At 41.1% G+C, this 26203-nt stretch overlaps 1 protein-coding gene across 6 annotated transcripts in view; it reads left to right on the top strand.

Annotated features, from left to right (window-relative positions):
- The window catches only part of ATP8B4 (ATPase phospholipid transporting 8B4 (putative)), a 4589528-nt gene that overhangs the window by 2397972 nt on the left and 2165353 nt on the right, over positions 1-26203 (top strand). For all 6 annotated transcript variants that reach the window (XR_013609828.1, XR_013609825.1, XR_013609826.1 and 3 more), the window contains one exon: positions 23747-23911. Coding sequence is in view for 2 of the 6 variants with exons in the window: in XM_078684774.1 (XP_078540900.1) it covers positions 23747-23911 (165 nt within the window). In the remaining 4 variants the exon portion in view is untranslated. The remainder of the gene's footprint in view (positions 1-23746; positions 23912-26203) is intronic.

The following is a 26203-nucleotide window of genomic DNA, read 5'->3' on the forward strand; positions in this document are numbered from 1 at the left end:
ATTTTACATTTCATGGTGTTAAAAATTCCTTTAGTACTCAAATACTTTTTAGATAGGCTGTGACACCATTGGATCTGATTTTACAAACCCCTGATTATGGCCCATCTTCTGCTGGGCCACATGATCCCTCATTTTTATGCCCTACCCAGATTGCAAAATGCTTTCTTTCAGCTCAGTTAACAAAAAACTACTCATTCAAAGGCCTACTTATTTATCGCCCTCCTGGCTCTAGGTGTGACTTTTTACATTCCATTCATGCTCTGATCCTGGGGGCTTGTTAAAGCAATTTTACAGTGCTAAGCGACTTTAATTTTCATCTGGACTGCACAGAGTATAAAGATATGGAGGCTATCCTGGATTTAATGAATGCCTTTAACCTCCATTAACAACACATATAATTAAGGGGGACCCAAGGGCAATTTAACGACCAGCTCTGAATACAAGCCCTAATTACATTTATCACAAGAGAGTATCAGAGGGTCAGATTCCTACAGGTGATTACTATGAACAGAGGTGGTTACCAATAGCCAAGCAGTGAAAGTTATAATAGCCAGGTCAGGTTTGCATCCAGTCTCTGGCACCCATCAGTCACCACTCGGAACCGCCCTTCATCATTTGGGGCTCCGAGGACAGACAACGCACCTGTTCTTTTCTCTAACAGAGAAGGACTAGCCCTCTTGTTGGTCAGGGCATGGTCGTTGAGAGTTAGAAAGATATATACTAACAATGTGACTGACGGGGTAAAAAAGAGTGCAGTGCTAGGAAAAAGTGATACCAAATAGTAATAAGAAAGGTGAGTAAAATTGGTTTGAGGAGCAAAAATGTTTTATTAAGGTATAGCTCCCGACACCAAGGTTAAAAAATAGCCAAGACAGGGAAAATTTATAAACTGTCTAGCGGTGGAACGTGGTCGACATGTTTCAGCAATAAGTGGCCCTCTGGCCTTGCTTTCTTCAGGACCTAGAAATGACGCTACTGCAAACAAAAAACCCCCTACAGTGAGAAGATTTGTGTTCTATAAGAAGAATAAGAATAACCGGAACGGCTTAGTTATTGTTTTAAATGTCACCTGAACCTTCTAGGTGTACTCGTTCCGATACCTCTTACGAACTCAGTATTCGACTGATTTGTAAGAAGTAAAGACCTCACCCCACCTGGCTGCGGCTCAGGACATAGGTGAAGCACCGCTCTCTCCGTCGGTACTTCAACGCGGCATCTGTGCCGTCTGGGGACAGATGCCGCGTTGAATCTTCTCACTGTAGGGTTTTTTTTGTTTGCAGTAGCGTCATTTCTAGGTCCTGAAGAAAGCAAGGCCAGAGGGCCACTTATTGCTGAAACATGTCGACCACGTTCCACCGCTAGACAGTTTATAAATTTTCCCTGTCTTGGCTATTTTTTAACCTTGGTGTCGGGAGCTATACCTTAATAAAACATTTTTGCTCCTCAAACCAATTTTACTCACCTTTCTTATTACTATTTGGTATCACTTTTTCCTAGCACTGCACTCTTTTTTACCCCGTCAGTCACATTGTTAGTATATATCTTTCTAACTCTCAACGACCATGCCCTGACCAACAGGAGGGCTAGTCCTTCTCTGTTAGAGAAAAGAACAGGTGCGTTGTCTGTCCTCGGAGCCCCAAATGATGAAGGGCGGTTCCGAGTGGTGACTGATGGGTGCCAGAGACTGGATGCAAACCTGACCTGGCTATTATAACTTTCACTGCTTGGCTATTGGTAACCACCTCTGTTCATAGTAATCACCTGTAGGAATCTGACCCTCTGATACTCTTTTGTGATAAATGCCTTTAACCTCCCCCAACTACTACATTAGTCCACCCATGAAGCTGGTCATATATTAGATGCTATCTTCTCCAAAAACGGGTTAATCTCTGTAAAGGAGTTACTCCCGCTCACCTGGTCTGACCATAAAGCCATGGTCTTCGACTTAGCTGTTTCCTTCCCTATTCAATTCAGGAAAGTAGATTCTAACCCCACTCCACACTATCTTCCTCAATATATTGAGACATTATCTCTCTCAGTTGGATCCTGTTCTATTATGTAATCCAAATCAGGCAACATCTGACTATACCGATTGGCTGAATTCTACCATTTCCAAAGCTGTTCTTAAAAAATACTGGTCAAAATAAATCATAACAATCACAGAAACACTGTCTAGAAAAACAAAATTGTAGAAGGCGCGAAAGGAAATGGAGATCGAACTACAATCCCTCCAACAAAGAAACTTATAAACTCTCCCTTGCCAAATATAAGGCAGCCATCTTCATGGAAAAATCCACCTTTTACACTCAACATATTGAAGCCTCCAAGCACTCCACTAGAGAACTTTTTCAGGTTATAAATAAACTTACCAAAGTCCCAGAGAACACAGGATTAAACAACAGTCAATCCTTCTGTGAAAAAATAGCCTCCTACTTTCGTGATAAAGTGGGACAAATGTATTACCAATTTACTACTTTTTCTACTGTTGACCCCAGCATTAACCCTCCCCCATAGCTCGATCTTCTTGGTAGTAGCTCCCTATCTAATTTCAGGCAATTCTTGTGTACCACGGTATCAGAAGTCCTCAACTTGATTAATTCCTCCAAATCAGGGTCACCTTGTGACCCCTGCCCCCCTCTATATTTCAATAGATTCCTGTTCCCATTGTCTCATATCTAACTAACATACTTAATGGGATGTTCAGCTCCAGGACCTATCCTGACGTGTGGAAAAAACATCTATTTTGCCCCTCCTCAAAAAGCCTAATTTAGACCCAGACAACCCAGCAAACTATCATCCAATTTCCAGGTTAATATTTCCAGCAAAAATAATAGAAAAACTAATAAATACACAATTGACATAATTCATTCAGTTAAATCATTTACTAGATCCTACACTATTTGGCTTTAGGGCCAAACACAGTACAGAGATGGCACTAATAAAGACTACCAATGAGTTAAGAACCATCCTGGACAAAGGTGGCTTTGCGGCACTCATCCTACTCAACCTGTTGGTGGCTTTTGACAAGGTCAATCATGCCACTCTCATTGATAATTCCAAAAAACTTGGAATTTCCAAAAAAGCACTTGCTCTGCTTCAGTTTTAATAGACAGAGACCACTCAGTCATGCTAGAGAATTTCTTATCAAAGTCCTTTTCTCTTCCCTCTGGGGTCCCCCAGGGTTCCCCCTTGAGTCCTTTGCTCTTCAATATATATATTACCTAACTTGCCTCTTTGATAAGATCTTTCAGGTTCTCCCCTACTTACTATGCCAACGATACGAAGATTGTTGTGTCTGCCTCTAATAAAGCAGATGTCACTGTTTCTCCACTTCATAATTGTATGAGAGCTGTTAGTCAATGGATGGGCAAGCATTGCCTTAAGTTGAACTCTGATAAAACCAAAGTAATGCTCTTTGGAAATAGTCCTCATTTCTGGAGCCCCGCTTGTTGGCCAACCTAGCTGGGAGCACTCCCATTCCAATTCGCAAAGTTAAAAGTCTAGACATTCTTATAGATGATAAGTTGAATTTTATTAAACACATCAGGTCAGTTGTCTCTTCCAGTTTTAACACCATGAGAACTCTTAAGAAGATCCTCCCTTTCATTCCTCTTACTTCAAGAAAAACAGTTATTACATTACTAATTCTTACCAAACTTCAAACTTGACATCTGTAATGGACTTAATGTCTAGCTTCAAAAGCAGTACATGAAAAAGTTACAGAGCTTGCAGAATGCAGCTTCGAGACTTATTCTTGATCTTCCCAAGTTCCAACCTGTCTTTACCTCCGTTAGGGGACTCCACTAGCTATCAGTGAGTAACCAAATTAAATTTAAGGCATTGTGCCTCACCTACAACGCCTTATATGACTCAGGCTCCTGCCATCTTAAACAATCTCTCACCTGGTATATACCCAGCAGAGATTTACAATCTAAAAGCACCAGGATGGTCTCTTGTCCCAGTTTTAAGAGACTCAATGGGGGTGGGGGGCAGCTGTTCCTTCTCAGAAGCCCCCACACTCTGGAAGGGTCTGCCTTTAAATATCAAAGCAGCTCCCACCTTATTGACTTTAAGGAAACTTCCCAAAACTTCCTACGCCTAGTCCTCCTTTCTTGCCAAACTGCTATACCTATGAGCGTCAAGACACCCAGGGGTATTTGAGGGCATTACAAATTGCTTAACATAAAATAACATTTCCCTTTACTGGCATGGGGAAAACTTACAGTGGCCCCCATGCACAAGAGCATTGTTCTTTTGTTTTAATGTGTACACTTCATTTGTAAGCGAAAACATTTACTGATTAGGGCAAGGAAAGTACTCAGCATACTGTTTTACATTCTTTAAATGCACAGAAAGCAGTGAGAACTTTGCCAGGCACAGGGGGATCTCAAAATATGACAAGTAGTCTGTAATAGTGATAGCTGGTTTGATATTCCAGTCACCCAGCAGAACTTGTAGAACCTTTGTACGGTTTCATTCCTTGTTGGAATGCCCTTGTTTGACAGTTGAGTTGCTGCAGAGTCATTGGACCTTTTACACTGCTGCACAGTACCTGTATGTAAACAATAAATCTCAACTGTGTCTTAAGTATACTTTTAGTCACTTTGGCCATGCACTTCAGGTACTGCTGAACTGTAGTTCAGTGTCTTCCCTCTGGTTGGTGCATACCGGTGTATAGTTTCAAAGGGGAAGTCTACAAGGTTGTGAACAATGATATTTGGTGTTAGACAGCAGCGGAACAAGTAATCGGGCTGTCACAGTGAACCGCAATATTGGTGGAATGCTATACGGCAGCAGCAGTGTGCAGTCAGTACGCATGGGTAGGACCATCAAGGTGAAACTTTGTTCTGTGCTGCATACTAGTTGATGCAGACTGCCATATTGACAGGATCTTCTGCCAGACGCTCCACGTTGGATGCCGGATGTCTTAATGCAGCGGCCATTTTGGAGGTCGTGGAAGGGCTGTGTTCAAGACATCGCAGGCGACCATCTTTTGAGTGTAAAAAAGTTACAGCCGGCACTGGTTAGTGTGCAAAATTGGCCCAGCATGTCTTCTGAACATTACAGGCTTAAGTGTTTCATTTGCATGGGGATGCACTCACCAGCATCTACGTGGCAATATGCATTGCCTGAACAATAATGAGACACTGATATGCACACCTTCTGGCAATTCATAACTTTGTTAACAGGAGTCTGGTTTTCACCAACGCGGTTAAGCGCACACCCACAAGTGTTTGATAAGGTTCATTTTTATGCTTATTTTAATAACGGTGATGCGCACAGCCTTGTTTTACCGTAGTATTAGTGTGTGTTCACTATAACTTGCTTGAACATCATACACAAGCATTGCAAATTATTTCTATTTATTCATACTTTTGGGATGAGACACTGAGCAGGTGTGAGAAACTGGGCTGGAGGAGTTCTGGATATTACCTGAGAAAAGCACATTTTTATCTGGTAAATGTATTGTCATGCAGTCGGTAACACCACCACCATCTTTTTTAGAGGTCCCAGGTAGTCCGCCAATTCCTTGGAAGAAGTGGTATGATTCATTTGAGACCTACTTGGGAACAATAGAGGCGTTAAGGTACTGTTATGAAAGGAAACAAATCTGACTTCTCCATTGGTTGGGTTTCGAGGGCAGATCAATCTTAGAGCATTTGCCAACATTAGTGAGAAATCAAGGAGAGGAAGACATTGATGAATATGTCAAAACTGTAAAAAAACTGGAACTACATTTTGATGTTCGGCCTAGTCTGGTTGTTCATCGGCACACATTTCTTCAAAAGAGAACAGTTGTCAGGGGAGGATGTTGACCCCTTTGTTTCTGCTCACAAATGGTTGAGCGCAAATTGTCAATTTTAAAGAATTTCATAGACTAGTATATATATGTAAGTGCTCAGACAAGAGCATTCTACACAAATTATTGTTTTTGGGGAATCTGTTGTTGGAGGAAATTATCCGCAGGGCTAAAAGCATTGAATAATCTAAGGCTTATGTGGAAAAGTTGGAGAACAAGAGTGATGAGACTGTTGGTGAAATTCAGTCAAAGGAACTTAAATATAATGGGGTGTTATGTCCTGGCCAGAAACCTTTTTTCACTTAAAGTAGTATTTATTTAAGATGTGGTAATACATCTCACACTAAGGGTACCAAGTTTTGCCCAGCAAAAAATGACGTGTAGCATTTATGGTAAGCATTGGCATTTCACTAAAGCATGTCAGAGTGGAAAGCATGGTGGAGGCAGTGTACAAGTGAGCAGCAGTCAAGTCAGTATGTCTAACGTTGCAAATGTTGAGGATTTCTCTCGTGAAGACCAAGAAAAAATGCAGAATATTCAGGATGATTTGATGGATGTGCTGCTGGTTGAGTCAATAGCCTGTCATGGTGGGTGATGCATCTACTTGCGTTGATTTTAAGGTTGAAATTGGTGTTGGAGACAAGACATTGAGGTTACTAGTAGACGTAGGGGCAAGGATTACCATTATCACCCAAGAATTATTTGAAGAGACATTGGGTGGTCGAGCTTTGAAACCTCTTGACTGAGATCCCATATCTTATGAGGGGCATAAAATACATTTAGCTGGATTTTTGAAAGACATTCTGTAATTTAAGGGGAGGAACATTCTTGCTAAAGTCTACGTTGCCATCAAGGGTTTGTCGATCCCAGGGTGGTTTCATCAAGGTCTCTTGAAACTGGTTCTAAGGCCAGTACTAAGGAGCAGATTAGCATTGTTGACGCTACCGATTACACCGAAAGTATTATCCAACAGTCTCCCACGTTTTCAGTGGGGAGCTAGGAAAAGATCAATAGTTTTTTCCAGGAAAAAAGATGAAAGATGGTGCTATTCCTTTAAAGCATAAGCTTAGGAGTGTGCCTTTTAGTGTAAGGGAATGTTTGGAGCAAGAACTCCATGAACTATGTGCTAACGGCAGGTGGTGCTGGACATATTGTTATTATTAAGTAGTTTTATAGAGCGCGCAGCTGCCCCAGCAAAGGGGCGTCCCAGCGCTAGAGGCAAAAAACAGAGGTAGCAAGGCTATTATCTGGGTAACAAAAACATTTTAATAGCTTTACGGAAGGGCAAAAGCCCATCCAGATGGCATATCTGGGCAGGAAGAGATTTCCACAGCCTGGCAGCCAAATGGCCGAAAGACCTCCCCCCGGCTCTAACACGTTTCACACGGGGGACCACCGCCAACAGCTGCTCCGCAAAGCGTAATTGTCGGTTGGAGACATAAAGGGTCAGTAGTTTGGATAGAATTTCTGTGGATGAAAATTTAAAAAAATTGAAAGCTAAGCAGAGCGCTTTGAATTCAATCCTTTTTTGCACAGGCAGCCAATGGAGTCGCCTAATGGCGCCTGACGTGGAGCAAATCTAGGGAGCCTAAGCAAGACTCGTGTAGCAGCATTTTGGACTCTCTGCAAGCGGTTCAACTCCGCCTTGTTAGCCCCTAACAAAAGAGAATTGGCGTAGTCTATGCGTGACAGAATAGTAGCCTGAACGATCAGCTGGCGTGTAGCGGAGTAAAAAAAATCCCATAATGGGTCTGAGGCTGCGTAGGAGTCCGAAACAAGTGCCAGCCACCTTTTTTGTGTGTTCCTAGAACCCAAGTGCGGAATCAAGCCAGATCCCAAGATTTTTTACCACTGACTTCGGGGTTGGGGCGTTACCCATGGATGCCGGCCACCACTGAGTGCTCCAGAGGTCCTTGTTTCTTCCCACCAGCAGAACCTCCGATTTACTAGCATTAAGTTGTAAATAGTTAGTGGTCATCCACTCAGCAATCGCCTCGAGCCCGGTTCGAAACCGTACAGGGCCAAGGACACCGCTGTCCGAGAGGGCAACCAACAGTTGTGTATCGTCGGCGTATGAAACCAAAGTCAGGCCATATTCACGCGCTACTCTCGCTAAAGGCTGGACATAGAGGTTGAACAGGCAGGGGCTTAAGGCAGAACCCTGAGGAACCCCTTTCTTGCAGGGATGGACATGGGAGAGGAAGGGGGGCGCTGTGACCTGAAATGCTCTGTCTGAAAGAAAAGAATGGAACCAGTCCAAGGCCTGGCCCACTACCCCAGCTTCCTAAAAGGCGGCGCAGTAGGATCTGATGGGAGATGGTATCAAACGCGGCGCTGAGATCAAGCAGAATCAGCGCCGCTGTTTGACCCTCATCCAGAATAGACAGCAGATGTTCGCATACCGCCAGGAGTACAGTCTCGGTGCTATGTCCAGGTCGAAAGCCCTTCTGTGAGGGATCCAGGCTACTATTGCTGTTCAAAAAGCTAGAGAGGATGTTGTTAGAGTGGGCCTCCGCCACTTTGGCGGCCCAGGGAAGGAGGGATATAGACCTGAAGTTTTCAGGCTTATTGGGGTCGAGGGAGGGTTTTTTCAACAGGGGGACCACCCTAGCTAGTTTCCAAGCCTGAGGTACCACCGCCGAAGTAAAGGAGGAATTGATCAATTGGCATAGAGGATCAAGAAGGACCGGAAGACAGTCCTTAAAAAGATCCGGCCACACAGGGTCTAAAGGGGACCCTGATTTGACCCTACTACTTAGAGCAAAGAGCTCATCCTGAGTGATGGTAGGTATCGCCGATAAAATGTTAGCAGGCCGAGGAGCTGGAGCGGCTACCTGATCTGTAGGGCATCTGGGAAAAAATGTATTAATGGCTTCCACTTTCAGAACAAAGAATTTGGCCAAAGCTTCACACTGTTCGCCTGATGTAAATGTATGGGGAGGTTTTTTTTCCTGTTTTTAAAATCACTCAAAATTAAAAAAAATGCATTTAACAGGGTTTTTGCTAGCCTTAATTTCATTAGTGAGGTGGGCAGCACGTGCCAGATGTATCGCTTTATGGTAGGCTTTAATCCCATCCTGGTACCGCTTTTTCGCCTCTGGGTCATAGTTCTTTCTCCAGGCCCGTTCAAGTTTTTTACAGATACTACGCAAGCTAGCAAGGGAGGGTTTATACCAGGGGTTAGAGCTAGTGCAGCGACCAACAGACTGCTTCGATGGAATAAGAGAATCTAAAGCGCAAATAAGCCATTCGCAGAATGTTTTATAGGCTTGTTCCGGATCCATGCTTAGTGTTGGAGGGCACGCCTCTAGGGCAGCGAGAAGCTCCTCCGACCTAAGCTTGTGCCAGCAACGTCTAAGCGTAGATTTAAGATTAACTCTAGGGAGCAAGGTAGAAAGCGAAAGGGAAAGGGACACTAAAAAATGATCTGACCAGCACACTGGGCTGGGAGCCTTAGTTGTAAGCCCCTGAATGTTGGAAAAGACCGGATCAAGCAGGTGTCCAGCCGTGTGAGTAGTCCCCACCACCAGCTGTCTTAATTGGCAGGCAGCGAGGTTGGCAAGTAAGCTGCCAATTTCAGGGTCTGCGGGGAGATCGAAATGTAAATTAAGATCCCCGAGGAGAGTGAAATTTGCCGTGGTCAAGGCTAAGGAGCTTACAGCCTCGACTATGGCAGGCTTAAATTCCGTGGCAGGACCAGGAAGGCGGTAAACTAAGAGACCAGCGAGGGAGAAATGCACGCTAGGGGAAAAGACAAAGCTAGCACATTCACACCCCGCTACAGGCTCTCTGACCAAAGAACAAGGGAACCTAAACTTAAAGATGACGGCTAAGCCCCCCCACCCCTCGACGCCCTGTTCACAGTCAAAATGCTGTACTCAGGAGGAAGACTTTATGTCATAAAAGATTCCCTTTGGGCACCTTAGTTCCGAGACAATAATTCTATCTAACACATAAACATATATTGGACCACACAGGAATCTATCAATTGAAGCAATGCATAAGAATAATAATAAAAACCAATAACTTCAGCTAGCACAGTTTATTCATTTATATTAAACAAACAACAAGATGAAAACATAGTTAAAATATAATTAAAATTGGGAACACAGACAATATAAGGAAGAAACAAATTATACACAAATATTCATCAATAATTCCTATTACTAAAAAGGGAAGGTACACCGTAAAGGTTAACGTTCTGCAACAGTCAGAGTAATCCTTGATTAGTATATAGTGTACTTCTCCCTTGTTTCAACGCGTTTCGACGGACAGTAAAAGTTTAGCCGCCTTCATCAGGAATATATTAACTGTCTTCCCAAAGACTTCTGAAATTCAAACAGAATTCGTTTTAGAATCCAGAATTTATTTAATTAATTAAAAATAACCTGATACTTAATCAGCTAAACCTAAAAGGTAAATTAGAATTATCAATACATTGCTCCAATAGTAGGTACATTACATAATTAGACACATCAACATTTCGATATTAGACAACTCATATATCAACATTTAAACATATATTGAAGAAACACAGAAAAAAGCTCATATGCGATTTTTAAAATATGGTCACATAGGAAACATATTACATTTTCTCAGTCATATCACAGCAATAATTTGGGTATACACTTTCCACATACTACATTGCCATTAATATAGACATAATAGCATATGTATATGCTACCCCTCTAGTATGGTTCATGCTGGCTAGGGGTTTGTAATAGCAGAGCGGTCAGTAAATCCCACTAAGTGCTATAGTTTGTGACAAACACATACCTTAAAAGACCTATAGGCTCGGGGTCAGTAACCTCCTTCCTAGATGTTAAAATTCTCGTCCAACGAGACAATAGATTTCTAGTTTTTAGCCACTCAGAAATATTTGTAATATATAATATATGAGAGGACATAAGATATGTATACTACTCCTACATTAAGCGAGTCTGTACAAATTTCTACATATCTACCTTGTATAGGCTCTAATCCTAGGCAGACTATGCTTCGTCTGTTTTCAGCACCGGATGGATAAATATGTTGAAAACTGTAATCACAAGGGAAAATGGATATTGGATAGCACCAATTCTCGATAGATAATCATTCATATACGCATCGAACGACACTATACTCACATCTTAGTCCCATCTAAGTACTTGGGAATGGATCATACATTGCTTGCACGATGTCTGTGCATATCTTTTGGTTATGTAGACATCAAACCTGAAAAATATATATGTATATATCCACTTAGTTCTCAACTCGCCCCAAAAATCAGGCAAAGTTTGTAAGAGACACGATCTTAATACTCACTTAAAAAACTTTAAGTTTACAATGAATGTTCACGCGGTAAGGTAGACACATCGATAGTGACAGAGCATGTGAAGCATATATATACACACGTCTCCTCAATCATAGCGCTATAAGGGTAAAGGATTAAGAGGGACTCCAATTAGTATCACTTTTATATGTGGCTTATAGAGTCCAGATAATAAGGTCAGTCTACTTACATTCTTGCTTTTATATCGATGGGCCTCAGCTTAAAGAGCTATATCCAGCCTCTCAGCCTTGTTCATTTAAATATATACAGCCTCTGTGAAAAGAATCACAGGCTCAGATTATATATACTAGATATATAAATCTAGACTAATTTAAAGTTTACTATCAAACGCCATACGTTAAGTAAGAGTGCACCAGCGTCCCGCGTGAAGTCCCGATAAATTTGTAGACAAGACGTATGAGAGAAAAACGCGCGATTTATATATCCGAGATCGCGTACAACCCACTTATTCCGTCATTACGTAGGAGCTAAGAATTCATAGAGATCAATAGAGGACTTGGACAGTCGACACAAAAGGTGGACAACTCACCTCTTGGCACGCTATATTTATATTCACGGTACTCACGGTGCCCGGACTCCCAATTCATGGGCAGCAAGAAAGGACTATGGTCAACGACACAAACAGAGGACACCATCGTCTCTCGTCAAAAGCAATACAGCCTATTGGTCAAAATAACTCCTTCATATTGTTTGGCAAATAGGCAGGATTAAGCCGCCACATTATTCCCAATATCATAATATGGCTCTGTAGTGAATCGAAATAATAAAACACTTTATATCGATGAAATTGATAATCTTTTAGCACCAATATTTAAACCTCATAGTGTTTAAGCAGTGCAAATCTAATTAATAAATATGTATCTCGGGGCAATAACGCGTAACTTATTCTGAAAAAGCCCAAAGGTGCGGCTTCACTATCCTCTCATCTCTCAAGGGGCAGTCATATTTGCATTCGGAAAAATATGTCTTTTGTATATCAATGGATCGGAATAAACCGATAAACCTATAGGGACATGTTATAGCCATCACATTTCTCTTCCATATGACATTTGGGAAGATATAAATATGCAGGTAGATACGAAAATTCTAATTCATAAGAATTAGTTTATTAAAGGGTCATGCAGGGTGAAAACATTTTTATACAGAGTATTTTCGATCATGCTCAGCATAATAGATAGAACCAATATTTGTTAATACGTGAGATACTCCTACGTTTTTAGACACGTATCTTAACAGTCAAATCTTAGTTCGCCAACAAACCACCTAATTCCCACCAATGATGCGTTCCCACTCTTCTCGTGAGTTAAGTCCATTTCTCACTGTGTTAAGGTAGGAAATGTACCACTGTTCTCTATGTTTGCGAACATTAGCAATATTACCACCTCTTTTTCCTATCTTAACCCTCTCCAGAATGAACCATCTAAAGTCACATTCCCTATGTTTCTTTTCCAGAAAATGAGCAACAATAGGAGGAAGAGCAAGGCCGGGCTCAGCCACCGTGTCATCGGTTAGCCAAGACTCTGTGATAAACAGCACATCAGGAGCCTCATCTTCAATAAGATCATACATTTCCATATAGTGTCTTATCAAGGAGCGGGCGTTAAGTAGGAGGATTTTTAGGGTGGGTATTACCGGAACAGGGGGAGGGGGGAATAGTAGGGGCAGGCATCAAAGCCACAATTGTGGCAGCAGAAAGACCCCTCCATTCCCTCTCCCAGGTGCAAGCAGCGAGGGTTGGGCTGTGATCCAAGGGACAGCAGGGGCTCTCTGGAATAAGTCAGCACTCCTCTTTCAAAATCATCAGAGGGTCTGGCATCTGGCGTCATCCAGGCGTGGACGGGCGCAGACGAGCTAGCCTTAGGCGCGCGCGCCCACTGTGGCATCCGCTGCGCATCCTTTCCCCCATGCTCTTTTATGGACCCCTCCCACCTCCAACTAGACCGCGGATTAGCCCAGAGTGTGGAGGCCAGAAGCACTCCTCCTGCCTTCTCTGCCCTCCGTGCAATCGGCACTGGAAGCCATGACGGACGGGGGCGGAAGGAGAGTAAAGCAGTGAGTGACAATAAAACAAAGTGGTGCAGTACACAAGCAATCCTTAAAAATGCTTTAAAACGATTAGCGCAATATCGAGCTTTCCTGCAGATAATAATGCGGCAAGCGGGTCCTAGCAGACTCTGCCACTGTCTGCCATATCCGGAATTTGTGTCACCAGTCGGTTCATACAAGTATTGTAGAATGCCATGTGGTTTGGCATCAGCTGTTGCAGGATTACAGAGAATCATGGGTCAGAAGTTGAAATATGTCAAGGAGGTCGCCGTTTTTCAAGATGACGTTTTGAGTTTTGGCGAGACTAAGGAAAGTCTTGACAGTACACTCATCAAGGTGTTGAAGATTATGCAGGAGAAGGGGGGTTGTTTTGAAAAGTGAGAAATGTCTGTTCCTAAAGAACAAAGTTGGGTACTTGAGGCATATGGTATCACAAAATGTTGTTGAAGAGTGGGATTAGTCAAGACTATTGTGGATACCACTCACCAATATGTTGAAAAAATATTTACATTTCAGTGGGACATGAGTTGTCAGGAAGTGTTTGAGTGGATCAAGTCTAAGTTGATTGGCGCAAGGATTCTTAAGTCTTTTGACTCAAGGAAAAAATATACGATCACTGTTGATTTGGGTTGGGAGCAATTCTCACTCAAGACAGTGAAGGTACAGAAAACACATTAGGTTATGCTTCTAGGGTATTGAGGGAAGTAGAGACTAATTTTTCAGTCATGGAGAAAGAACTGCTAGCTTGTTGGTGGGCCATCAGGAAATTCCATCCTTACATCTGGGAAAACCATATCGTTCTGCGCACGGACCATAGGTCATCGATCTCTATACTTTCTGGTGAGAAGATTAAGGTACACATACCAAGAATTGCCAGGTTGCCTGCTGAGGTTTTGCAGGACAATTTTGAGGTGGTGTATCTGTCTGGAAATAAGAATGGCAGGGCAGATTTCCTCTCGAGGTTTCCCGTTGCTGATTCTGATTCACTGGAAGAGGAAAACTAGGAGGATTGCTTTATTGCGTCTATCGATGTTGAGAACGTGTGCTGTGAGTGAAATGGAGTGGAAGAGAGAACTGGCCAGTGATCTGGTTCTTGGAGAGTCATGAAGTATGTCAAGGCTCGCCAAAGGAGAAGAATGAAACATTTCAGTTTCATACGTATGTGAAATGATGCCAAGAACTTTCCGTATATTAATGTGTGGAGAAAGAGTAATAACCCTTGAAAGTTCGAAAAATTAAATGAGTGGTGCACATGAGGGACCTTTAGGGAAACATTTACCAAATGGAGAGTGAGAGAGGTGTTTTGGTGGCCACACATGGACAAAGAAGTCGATGAGTTGGTTGAAAAGTGTGTGGTTTGCCCATGCAACTCGTAGATTATCTAGTAGACCATGGTAGAAAGTTGGTATTGATTTGGTTGGACCTTTTAACTCTTTGCCTGTTCCGTCCATATTTGTGGTGGTGATCATAGACTACTACTCCAAGTGGCCAGAGGCTTGTTTCATTGAAGATCCTTCTTCAAAAAAATTTATTGATTTTCTTAAGGACATTATTTTAGGAGTGTGGTTCCCAACGTGCATTGTATTAAATAATGGTGTACAATTTTTCAGTGCAGAATTTCTTGTTTAGTTCAGTAAATTTTTATTGAATTTGCCAAAACAAACAGAAATACAATACAACAAAATAAAAATGTATAGCATTCTTCTCGTCGTTAAATGAGAGGATATTGCTTCATTGTTGCGATCGCATTTTTAAATTTACATTAAACACATGCTATTACAGCCTATTCGGTGATTGGAGACCCTGAATAAAAACCCTCTGAGACCATACATCTTCCCGTACAGTTGTGGGCCTATGCCGCTAGATTCTATTCAATCCAATATATAACCTAACTCCTCAAAATCTACTAGAGTAATGTGCTATAATATAACGTAATGTAAATTACACCACTTAAGAAGGCAACTAAATAAATAAATAAGTAGGAAATAGAGAGGTAGAGGAAAGGCACACTAACTCCGGACCAAGCGTCACCCACACCACATTGGGCTTTACGCAGATTGCTGGTGATACCTGTTAGTTCTTTCTATTGCACTCATGAGGCTTTAAACACCATGGTTGCCTTATCCAGAGACTTCCATATCCTCCTATGTTTTGGGTTCCAAGGTGAAATTTGTAGAGCGATGTTATCCTCACCTCTCAAGAAGGTAAGCCACTCCTGCCAAATTTTGTTTGAGATTTTGTTAAAACATTTCCAGTTACACAAAACTATTTTACATGCCAAGGTCAACATTAGATCAAGCAGAAAGCGGTCCTGATCTCCCTCCAGATCTGGATCCTGGAAACCAAATAAGATATACGAAACATCTTTCACCTGGGAAATATTGAGTGTTAGGGATATATGATTAAGGACCTTATTCCGGAAAGTCTGTAATAGTGGACAGAAGAGGAGCATGTGTGGTAAATCGCCTGTATAGGAGTTACAGTTGTAGCATTGTGTAGACTGTATATGTTTAAGTTTGTGTAGTCTAGCAGGTGTCCAATAGCTCCTATTTATTATCATGTATTTTGTTTGAAATAGTGTAGGGGAAATATTGTGTCTAAATGGCATCATATGGATTAGTTCCCAGTCTGGTTTAATTGCTTTGCTATTCTGTTCAGACTCCCATTTCACCTCAACTGACTTATGGGACTTACGAGGCTCAGGCAACAGGGCTTTGTATAATTTCCAAACCGTGTCTGTGGTGTTACTCAAGATATTCAGTTTGGAAGGGAGGGTAATGGATTTGTATTAAGTTTAGAAATCTGTACCTTGAGTTTAAGGAATTTGTCAAAATCAAGATCCGTTAACCCTCTATCCTTTTTGAGAGCATAAAATGGGATTGGTAGAGTGTTTTCGTAAAGATCTTTGATAAAATGAATGCCTTTCCTAGACCATTCCTTCCAGTGGATTGTTTTCCAGTCTATTCTTATTGAGGGATTATGCCAAATTGCCATTGTGTGTGAGGCACCTATTTTTGTAGTAGATATAGAGTCAAGACAGGGCAGAGCTTTCTTCGTGTTGAGAATGATATATTTTGAGTGTTCTAACATTGAGACCTGCATAGTCATTACAACCTGAAGCTGGATCTCATTGAACAAATTAAGTTCTGCATCTAGCCACGGGGGTCTGTATTCAAAATTATCCTTGAACCACAACGTCCCCTGTTTACAAAGGTAGGCTGTTTGGTAAATCCTAAAATTGGGAAGACCAACATCACCTTTTGTTTTGTCAAGTTTTAGCTTCTCCATGCTAATTCTTGCTAGAAAAATATACTGATGGTTTTGTCTATCTTCTTGCGGAACTTATCTGATAAAGTCATGAGTATCATACTAATAAGATAATTTATGAGCGGTGTTATCATCATTTTAACTGTTTCTATTTTCCCCCACCAAGTTAAGAATTTTGGCGACCATCCATCTAAGAATTCTATGATTTTTTTAATGATGCTATTTTTTTTTATCTCTAGCGTTGGAATCAGAATTCAATGCCAAGATATTTGATCGTTCCTGTCTGCCATGGCAGTCCTGAGTCCCCCAAAACATGTCTTGACCCGTCCGTGTTAAGTAGTTTTACTTCTGTTTTATCTTTATTAAGGGTGTAGCCCGATACCTCTGTGTACTCTTGAATTGCTTCCATGAGGGCTGGGATTGCCGTGTCAGCTTCTTTGGTGACCACTAGTACATCATCAGCATAGGCTGCTACCTTAAGATTAGATTTACTAAAGTCTATGCCTGGTAAATTTTGGTTACTCCTCAGATGCTGGAGGAAGGGCTCAATAGCTAACAGGAACAGAGAAGGAGACAGTGGGCATCCTTGTCTAGTTCCTTGCTTTAGTGGGAAGGAAGAGGAGAGAGCACCTCCTGCTCTCACTCTAGCTTTGGGGTTATGGTACAGAGCCATGATCATTTGGACCAGATTATCCCCAAGATTGAATTTCTTGAGTGCCAATTGCAAAAATGTCCTATCTACTTTATCGAATGCCTTTTCTGCATCCAACATTATGGCCACAGTTGGAGTGTTGATTAATTTCGCCTTTTCGATGGCATGGCAGAAAATTTGAGTATTGTCGCTAGACAATCTTTGTTTTAGGAAGCCCGTTTGGGAGGAGCGTATGAGTTTGGATATGTACTTTTGTATTCTGTACGATAATATCATGGCATATAGTTTGCAGTCCAGGTTTATGAGCGAAATCGATCTGTAGCTCTTAGTCAATAGGGTGTCTTTTCCTTCTTTTGGAATAACGGTGATTATTGCCTCAGTTACTTGTCCCGTTGAGGCAAACTGATGAAAGAGGAGTAGCAGAGGATGTTTCAGGAGATCACCAAATTCTTTATAGAATGATGCGTTAAACCCACCTGTGCCTGGAGCTTTGCCTATTTTTAACTTATTAATGCATTCTCCAATTCAGCTATAATGATTGGACCATCTTCATCACTTAAAGATTCAAGTGATGCTTTATTTAAATGTTTCTACATTTTCTGTTGGATAATTTTTGGGTTTGAATCATACAGCTTTTGGTAAAATGTCTTAAAAGTATCAGCAATTTTGTCGGCATTAATATGTGTACTACCTTTATCGTCTTTGATAGCATTTATTGTGTATCTCTGGCTTTTAAATTTTAAATAAGAGGCTAAAGTCCTCCCGGCTTTATTCGCTTCACAGAGCCGACGACTTTTTTGTCTGTTTATGCAAATTCCCGCTCTCGTACTAATTATCTTGTTGTATTCGTATTTTTTATTTAGGATTTCTGTAAGCGTATTTGGGTCGTTGTTAAGGATGTGTGTTTTTTCTAGTTGGGCGATATCTTGTTCTAAGGAGGTTAGCTGCGAGTTCGCATTCCCATTGAACATCGAGTGCAGTTCAAGTGTCTCTGTATAGCCCATAAAGCCATATATGGAGAAGCCCCTAATTATATTAAAGACCGCCTGAGGAAGTATACCCCAGGCAGAGCCTTGCGCTCCGGAAAAGCATGTAAACTAACTCCACTAAGATTTAATCTTAAATCTAAGGGTGGTAGAGATTTGTCGGTCCTCCTTCCGCAAGGGGAGCCAGCGTTACTATATTTCAGAAAGGAGTTAAAGACCCTCCTGTTTAAAAAGATAACATCAATACTCCAACTATCTGTATGATTGCTGGTGGTTCTCCGGTTGTAGCATGTTGTGTACTTTTTCTGTGAAAGCACTTAGAGACCAGTGGTGATTTGCGCTATACAAAAACATAGTAACATAACATAACATAACATTCTTATTCATGTTAGATTTCATTTTGATAATTACCCCTCTAATGGTAGTTTTTAGGGCTTCCCATCTTTTAAGATGAAAGGTTTTGTTCTCTTTATTATCTAGTAAATAATTTTTAATCTGCTCCGCAATTACTTTCTTATTTTCAGGAGAGTCTAGCACCTCATCATTAAACCTCCAAAGAGGTTTCTTGAGGGGGTGGAAGTGTCTGTAAGTGTTAGTGTGATGCACGAGTAGTCTGATACAGTTCTTAGTTCAATCGTAGATTGGTCAATCCTGTTAAGCGCATTCCTGGAAATTAAAAAATAATCTATACGGGAGTATAAATTATGAGGAAAGGAGTAAAATGTGTATTCCCTCTCAGTTAGATTCTGAAGCCTTCACACATCTAACATGTTAAACCTATTGCAGAGATGCTTTAGGGCTTTGTGTGATTTGTTTGGTTTGAATTTGCAGGATGAGCTCCTATCTGTGTTTGGATCTAGAGGGAGGTTAAAATTGCCTGCTATAACTGACATTTATGAGTCTGGAATCAGTTAATATTGTCTTTTAGGTCCTTCCAAAAGTCTGTGTCATCAGTCGTGGGGGCGTAAATATTGGTTACAAAAAATTCATCATTTTCCTTTTGTGATTTAGAGATAATCAATCTCCCTTGATTATCTGTGGAGTGTGCTGGATTGATTTGATGAAGTCATTATTGAATAACATTTTTTCCTTGTTTAGATCATCATTTGGAATATTCTTGGCATAGACAAAGATACAATCATATGTACCTGATAGGTATCTTTGCAGATTTTTGATCCTCGAGCCTGTAGGGTGTAAGTACCTCCCTGGCCGCCGAGCAAGCTAGTGTAGAGACAAGAAAGACTGGGAAAGAAGGAGAGGAGAAAGGGAAAGAAGGAGAAAAAGCAGAAGCCGAAAGGAAACGGTATACAATGAAAGAAAAAATAACTGGAGAATTAAATGATGAAAAGGAACCTAAAGTTAACAAACTTAGTAGAACAATGCTAAACCCCACCCCATCCCTCTATTACTCCCCACCACCCCCCTCTAGGAACACTGGACATGACGCCAACTATAAAGGATGACTCCCTCTCCGGGACATAAATGTTGCTTCTGATTTGTATGTCCAACCTTAACATATGTATTACAAACGCGGAATACATATAACTTACATATAACGTAGTCACAATTTAATTAGCAATCAGAAATCTGAAACTCAACTAGGCTATACTGTAGTGTTTCCGCTCAGCTCTACCGCTCTGCTTTACTGTAATACTCTACTAAATCCAAACCTGGTGTATTTCTTCCCAAAGGGTCTGGTGGAAGGTCCTTGAGGTGTATGTCTCATTGTCTTAGCATGATACTACCACAGCATGCTTCTATAATGCACTATACCACATTGTATATGGTATATATATTAGCCTATTATGTATCTATGCTATATCTATAATGTGATGTATCTATGCTATTTTATATCTATGCTATTATCTTGCATAGTCTACAAATACATAACATATATCATGTATAATATCATAAAACATATGCTATTCTATTGGTTGCTGTTATGGTATGTGTAGAGTAGACAAAGGACAACAGTGATTTATCCAACCATAGGTCATATGTCGGAGTCAGTGTTGCTCCTTCGCGGTAGGATCTTTAGGTGTATAAGTATCCATCGTGCATTCTTCGAAGCTATCCAAAAAAATGTTCAGGGCTGCACCATCATTGAAAAGATGAGGAGAACCATGGGCAACCACCCTGTATCTTGCTGGACCTGCAAATGAGTGTTGGACGCCCAGTTCTCTCATTCTTGATCGAAGAGCTAAAAAGCTTTTCCTTGCGTCGACTGTGGCCTTTGAGTAGTCTTGGGAAATGAAAATCTTGTTTTTGTTCCCGAGCAGGTGATTTTGTTTCCTCATGTATGCAAGTATTTGCTCGACATGTTGGTATCGCAGCTGTTTGCAGACAATCGGCCTGGATTGTGTTTGGATAGGATGTTTCCTTGTAGGAACTCTATGTGCTCTCTCGAACTCCAAAGGCTTGTCAACAGGTAACTTCGTCGTTTGTGGTAACCATCTTTCTAAGAATGCGATGCATGACCCGTCCTCATCCTTACTTCCCTCAGGGATTCCAAAAATACGGAGATTACCATTCCTATTTCTGTCTTCTAACTCCGCCATCTGTTTGGAAAATGACCCAGCAATTAGACCTAGGTTTGACACTGACATTTTTGTAGGGATCATTGTGTCTTCGAGTTGACCGACTCTATTTTCAGCCTCTGTAATTCTGCTGTTAGCGTCTCTTATATCTTTGCGTATAGCTGAGATTTCTACTTGCATAGCGTCAGTATTTTCTTTGGTCGATTTAGCTAGCTCATGTACTTCACCTAATTTCATCAGGATAGTCTCCATTGTTGAGTTTATGTCCTGTTTAGATTTGATTGGTGAGTACGGGCTCGGTGGATCTGCTTTAATACTTTTCAGGTTAGATTTTGAATATTTCTCTGCCATTTTGAGCTTAGTGTAGCTCTTTGTGGTTATGTTTTTCATGCGCTGTGTGGATCAGTATGTAATCGGTTGTATTGCTTGCACCCTTACTGAGATTAGTTCAATGTTGAGTAAAGACTGCCAGTGGGCAGCTTATCACGAGTACCGTAACTCAGAGTTTTGCCGGCTCTGGAGTTCTAATGTACAATCGATATACTGACAGACCGTCTTACTGATACGATATCATTGCACTGTAGTGATAGAAGTTGAGACTTAGAGCCTTATTACTTGTTGTTGGAGCAGTTGCCGAGGTTGTGAACGATTAGCTCTGTAGATCTGTAGATCTTAAAAACAGGGATGTGGTAATACAGAGCAACTTATTCGGCAGCGGCCATCTTAGAGTCAGGCACAAAGCTCATTCAGATCTACAGCAAAGATCCCAGTTCTAGTTATATAAAACACAGTTTCAGAAAGCACAGCATTTTATGTGCAACATCCACCCCTCTGCCAGTATAGTTGTTTAGAGGCTTTTTTTTATAAGGCTAGTTTGTAGGGTATCTTCATATTAACTTTAGACAGGTCTCCATTTTAAGGTCAGGCACATGTCAAACATTAGTGTCTCTTCTCTAATAGGGTTATGTAAGTTGATGCTTACTGTATGCTGTCTTCTCTGTAGCCATGTGCCGGTGAGCCCTATTTATTCTTTTGGAAAGGCTGATGTATCACAAAATTTCCCCGACAGGCCATGTGGCAGGAAGCGTAATGGCGCTGACTCTGCGCTGACTCTGCCGTTGCTGCACGGTAATTATTCTACAATCTACCACTTGCCTAGCTTTACTCTTGTTGGATGGCCGGAAGTGCCTTCATCAGGCACAGATCAAAATGAGCTGACTGCTCCGTGACCCCTCCGCTCATTCACGCGGCTCCGCGCAGTCTGTCTCGGCTGAGTGCGCGATTGCCTACCACATCACAGCTCGACATAGGAAGAAGTGAAGCTTGGTGTGTGGAGATGCCGATCGCTCTATGTTGGGTGGATGGAGGAGCCCGTAGCTGTCATCTAGGTGAGCTTAAGGTTGTGCTGTATGAAGGGTGAGGGTTGTAAGGCTGCAATCACCTTCCGTATATCGCTAGCAAAGTGACGGCTCTTCTGCTCTCCAAAAACACTGCCAGTCCTCTAGGCTTCCCTCCCAGTGATGCGGCGCTTGGTGGTCGAGGATGAGGATGGGGTTCATAGGCGCTGGTAATCCTTGTTCCGTTTGTGTGCGCGCCTTATTCTCTGCGTTCTCCGGCCCGATAACAGCAGAACGCCGTATTCCTACTTCTAATGCCCGATTGAGTTTCTAGGTTCATGGAGGTATTGAGGAGCCTTAATGTGCTCTCTGCATGCCGGATTAAGTATCCCAGGTTGCTGCAGGACAATGGAATATTCAGATATATGTCCCGTCAAGTCGGAGCTAAAAGCTCACGCCGCCATCTCCCCTGCTCTCCAAGCCACTCCAAGTCAATTTCAAATATTCCTGCAACATGGAGGAATTGAGCATTCCAAGAGTTGGTGATATCATCCACAAACCAATGGGCTTCTGGAATGCATGACCATGGTGTTGAACAATTGTGTGCACTGGGCTAATGCCAGCAAGTCTCTGGTGCAGAAAGCGGGGCATCCTATGCTCTGGTTTTTGCAGCACTACTCTGCAATCTTCTACCAAAGTGTCACCTTTTGAGTTGTTAAGAGGCAGGAAGCTTTCTACAAAAAGATGTCCGAGTTGGATGTCCAGGTGGGTGAAGATAAATGTCATGGAAGGTGTTGAGGATTTTTCAAGGTTTAATGTTGGTAAAGCTCAAGAACAACAAAAGGAATATTTTGACACAAGAAAAAGGGTGGTTTTTCAACAAATCAGTCGGAGATGTAATGCGGAATAAAATTCCAACTCACAGTAAGAAGGGTTGTATGAAGTATTTTGAACCTTTGGTTGTAGACAAAATTTGTGGTAACGCTATAAGGGTGAACAACAAGAATTGGCTGAACATCACCAGGGTGGTGAAATTGAAAAATCACCAGGTATATGAAGAAGAAAGTAGCATGGTAGGTTGTGGTGAGAGTACAGAGAATGTCAGTGTTGGTTTGGCGTCCAAAACCAATGAGAGTAATAGTAATGAGGAGGTTCTTGTTGGGCCTCAAAGGAGTAAGCAACATTGTGATGTTCCAATAAGATTTTGCTGTTTCATGGTTCTCCTTGCTTGTCTTCTGTATTAACTTGCTCAAATTTTATTGTATCTACATCCTGTCATAATTAGTGAGTCGTGCCTATAAGGACTCATTTGTTTTCATTGTTACACAATTCTCTAGTATAAGTTTTAATTTTTTTATTTATTTTTAAATAGTCTTCTTGTTTTCCTTTATTCTTCATATGTTGCTTATATCTTTATTTTTTATAAATAAGAGGGAAGAGATAATGTAATGGTGATGGCTGGGTAGATGTTCCAATCACCCAGAAGAACTTGTAGAACCTTTGTGCGGTACCATTCCTTGTTGGAATGCCCTTGTTTGACACTTGAGTTGCTGGATTGTTTACACTGCTGCGCAGTACCTACATGTAAACAATAAATCTCAACTGTGTCTTAAGTATATTTGTAGTCACTTACTATACAGTCCTTTACTGACCTGGCTGAATGGCTCATCGCTCACTGATTTGTATTTGATGTGTTTCTTGCTAAACCTAATCCCTAATCCATGCAACATGACTGAGAAATACAGAATTGCACAATGTCACTTTTTCATCTTTCATGTTGGTCTCCTAGGAGTTTGCAGGAGAAGGCCTTCGAACATTGGTCCTTGCATATAGAAACCTAGAGGAAGACTATTTTAAGGGATGGTTGAAAAGGCATAAGAAAGCGAGCACTGCTTTAAACAACAGAGACGAAGCACTTTCTGCAGTGTATGAAGAGATTGAAAGGGATATGATGGTAAGTCAATATAAAAACAAGCTTTCATGTGACTTCGCTGCTGTCATACATAATATGCCAGTTTCAATACAACCTAAGATTCTTTCATCTCATCCCCATCTATATCCTACCATCTGAAAGAAATGTCTCTAGGCAATACATGAGAGAACAGTTTCATTGAGTTAGCACCTATATATTTCAAGTGACTTATTATTTTATTGTACAAAACAACCTCATTCAATGTGTAGCAGTTAGTTTAATATTAAAAGCATCAGTTAACAGGAACACAATAAAAACTAAATCATGAAAACAGGATAAAACGTGTCTTTGCCTCTGGCATAAAAAAGAGAGGCAGGACTCAATTCACCAAACACTTTTCTTTGAGAAAACATAATTTATTCTTGATGAAGAACTCAGTGGTGACATCCGAGGAGGAAGGAAGACAATTCATGCCAGACGATACCTTAAGAAGGTGGTATCATCTTTATACAGGACCTAAGCCATTTTTTTGGGTTGCGTATGTGGGGAAATATCTCAATCTTCAATGGAGGCCATGAATTTGGTTTTAACCTGCTGACTAGCATATATGGGAACCATAGTTACCACGTCTTGTCGCAAACCTTTTTACTGGATTTAACAATGTTAAATCTAATTTAATCAAATATGTTCCTACTGCGACGCCATCACAGTTATAACTGTCGCAGTCTAGACTTGCTATTGTGAACCATGTGGTCACATTGTGGTACCTGACATTTCTCTCACTAGAAAGAATTAGGTAAGGAAACACAAAATGTAAAAACGTGTGTGCTTACGGAAAGCTCTGAAAATGAATCCTCATAACTATTGAATTAATTAATTTTTAACATGATTTAGATGAGCAGTCTGTCAAAACTAGGGAGGGATGGAAGAAAACCCAATTGCTAGGGATTAAGAGGAATTAAAAAGAGAGCAAGTATCTCAAAACAAAAAGGTCCAGAATGAAAGAATAGTCTTCTGCGTCTTTGATTTATGTTTTGATTTTCTTATTCCAATCAAGAGTCATAAAATGAAGGAAATATCCCACTTGCCTGGCATTACAAATAGTTAAGAAGGGAGTAAATATCAGAAAACAAAAATATCCCCGAAAGGAAGATTAATCTTGCCCGGTGCAGTACTCTATGGGTAAAAACCTGATCGGTGATTAAGCTCACAATGTCTATTCTAGTGTCAAGAAAGGTAAAGCGTTTGATTCCAAAAAGTGTAATGTCAAGATGGGCTTAAAACTAAAGAGGCAAACCTACTAGAAATTGGACAGGTACATCTACAAACAACAAGGGGAAGGGCTGGCAAATGTTGATAATTGGGGGTGGCTACGTGATCGTACTTAAATTCTCAAGAAGCCAAAATTACCCCTATGTTTCCCCCAAGGCTAGCCTTCACTCCTTGAATCGGTCTTGAATTCAAGACCTATTAGTTGCTGTACCACAGTTTTGGAGTTTATGGTCTATATATATATTAAACTGCTATAATTCCAAACCAGAAACATAGAAAATGTTAATCTTCAGTAGTCAGATTTAATTTCATTGCTGCACCAAACCTGGTACTCTTCTTATTTCATCTGCCATTTTGGAGAAATTGTGAAACAGTAAAGGTATTGGATCCTACATCTGACCAACCCGGATCTCAACAATAGGAAAAACAGAACAGGGTGGCTGGACAGGATTATTCGTGAAACAATTCACCAGACACACAGTCAATCTGTACCGTGTGACCACTGGATTTAATTTTCCAAACAAGTTTATTTTTCTTTTTTACATTTATCAGCAATTTTTTGAAACACAAGCACAAACAAAACCCCTGTCAATTCAAAAGGTTCATATATACAGTATCTACAAATGCACACATTTACAAATTTACAACAAAGAATCAAACAAAAGATTGGTTAGACACACCAAAAGACAATCACAAATGTATAATAATTCAAATAAATTGCAATTATATACAGTGCAGAGATTAATCCATAAGCGAACAAACGGGAACCAGTCCTAGAGATTGAAAAAACCAAGTATATGACAATACCACCCTGTGGCTACAACAAAGGGTGCCGCTAGGATGTAAATCATACCACCACTCTGTATCCTAGCCTTGCAACCCTATTTAACATTACACCACAGGCTTTCGTTGACAGGCAGGCTTGTTTTTGATCTCAACCCCGCCTGTCACTTGGTTTTTTCAATCTCTAGGACTGGTTCCCGTTTGTCTGCAAACGCGCCAGGGGTTGCGCTGCAGAGTGTTGAACACCTGCCTGCAAAAATGTAGTAAATCAGTATAAAT

The sequence above is a fragment of the Lissotriton helveticus genome, chromosome 3_2 (genome assembly GCF_964261635.1).
Source record: "Lissotriton helveticus chromosome 3_2, aLisHel1.1, whole genome shotgun sequence".
In the NCBI taxonomy this organism is placed as follows: Eukaryota; Metazoa; Chordata; class Amphibia; order Caudata; family Salamandridae; genus Lissotriton; species Lissotriton helveticus.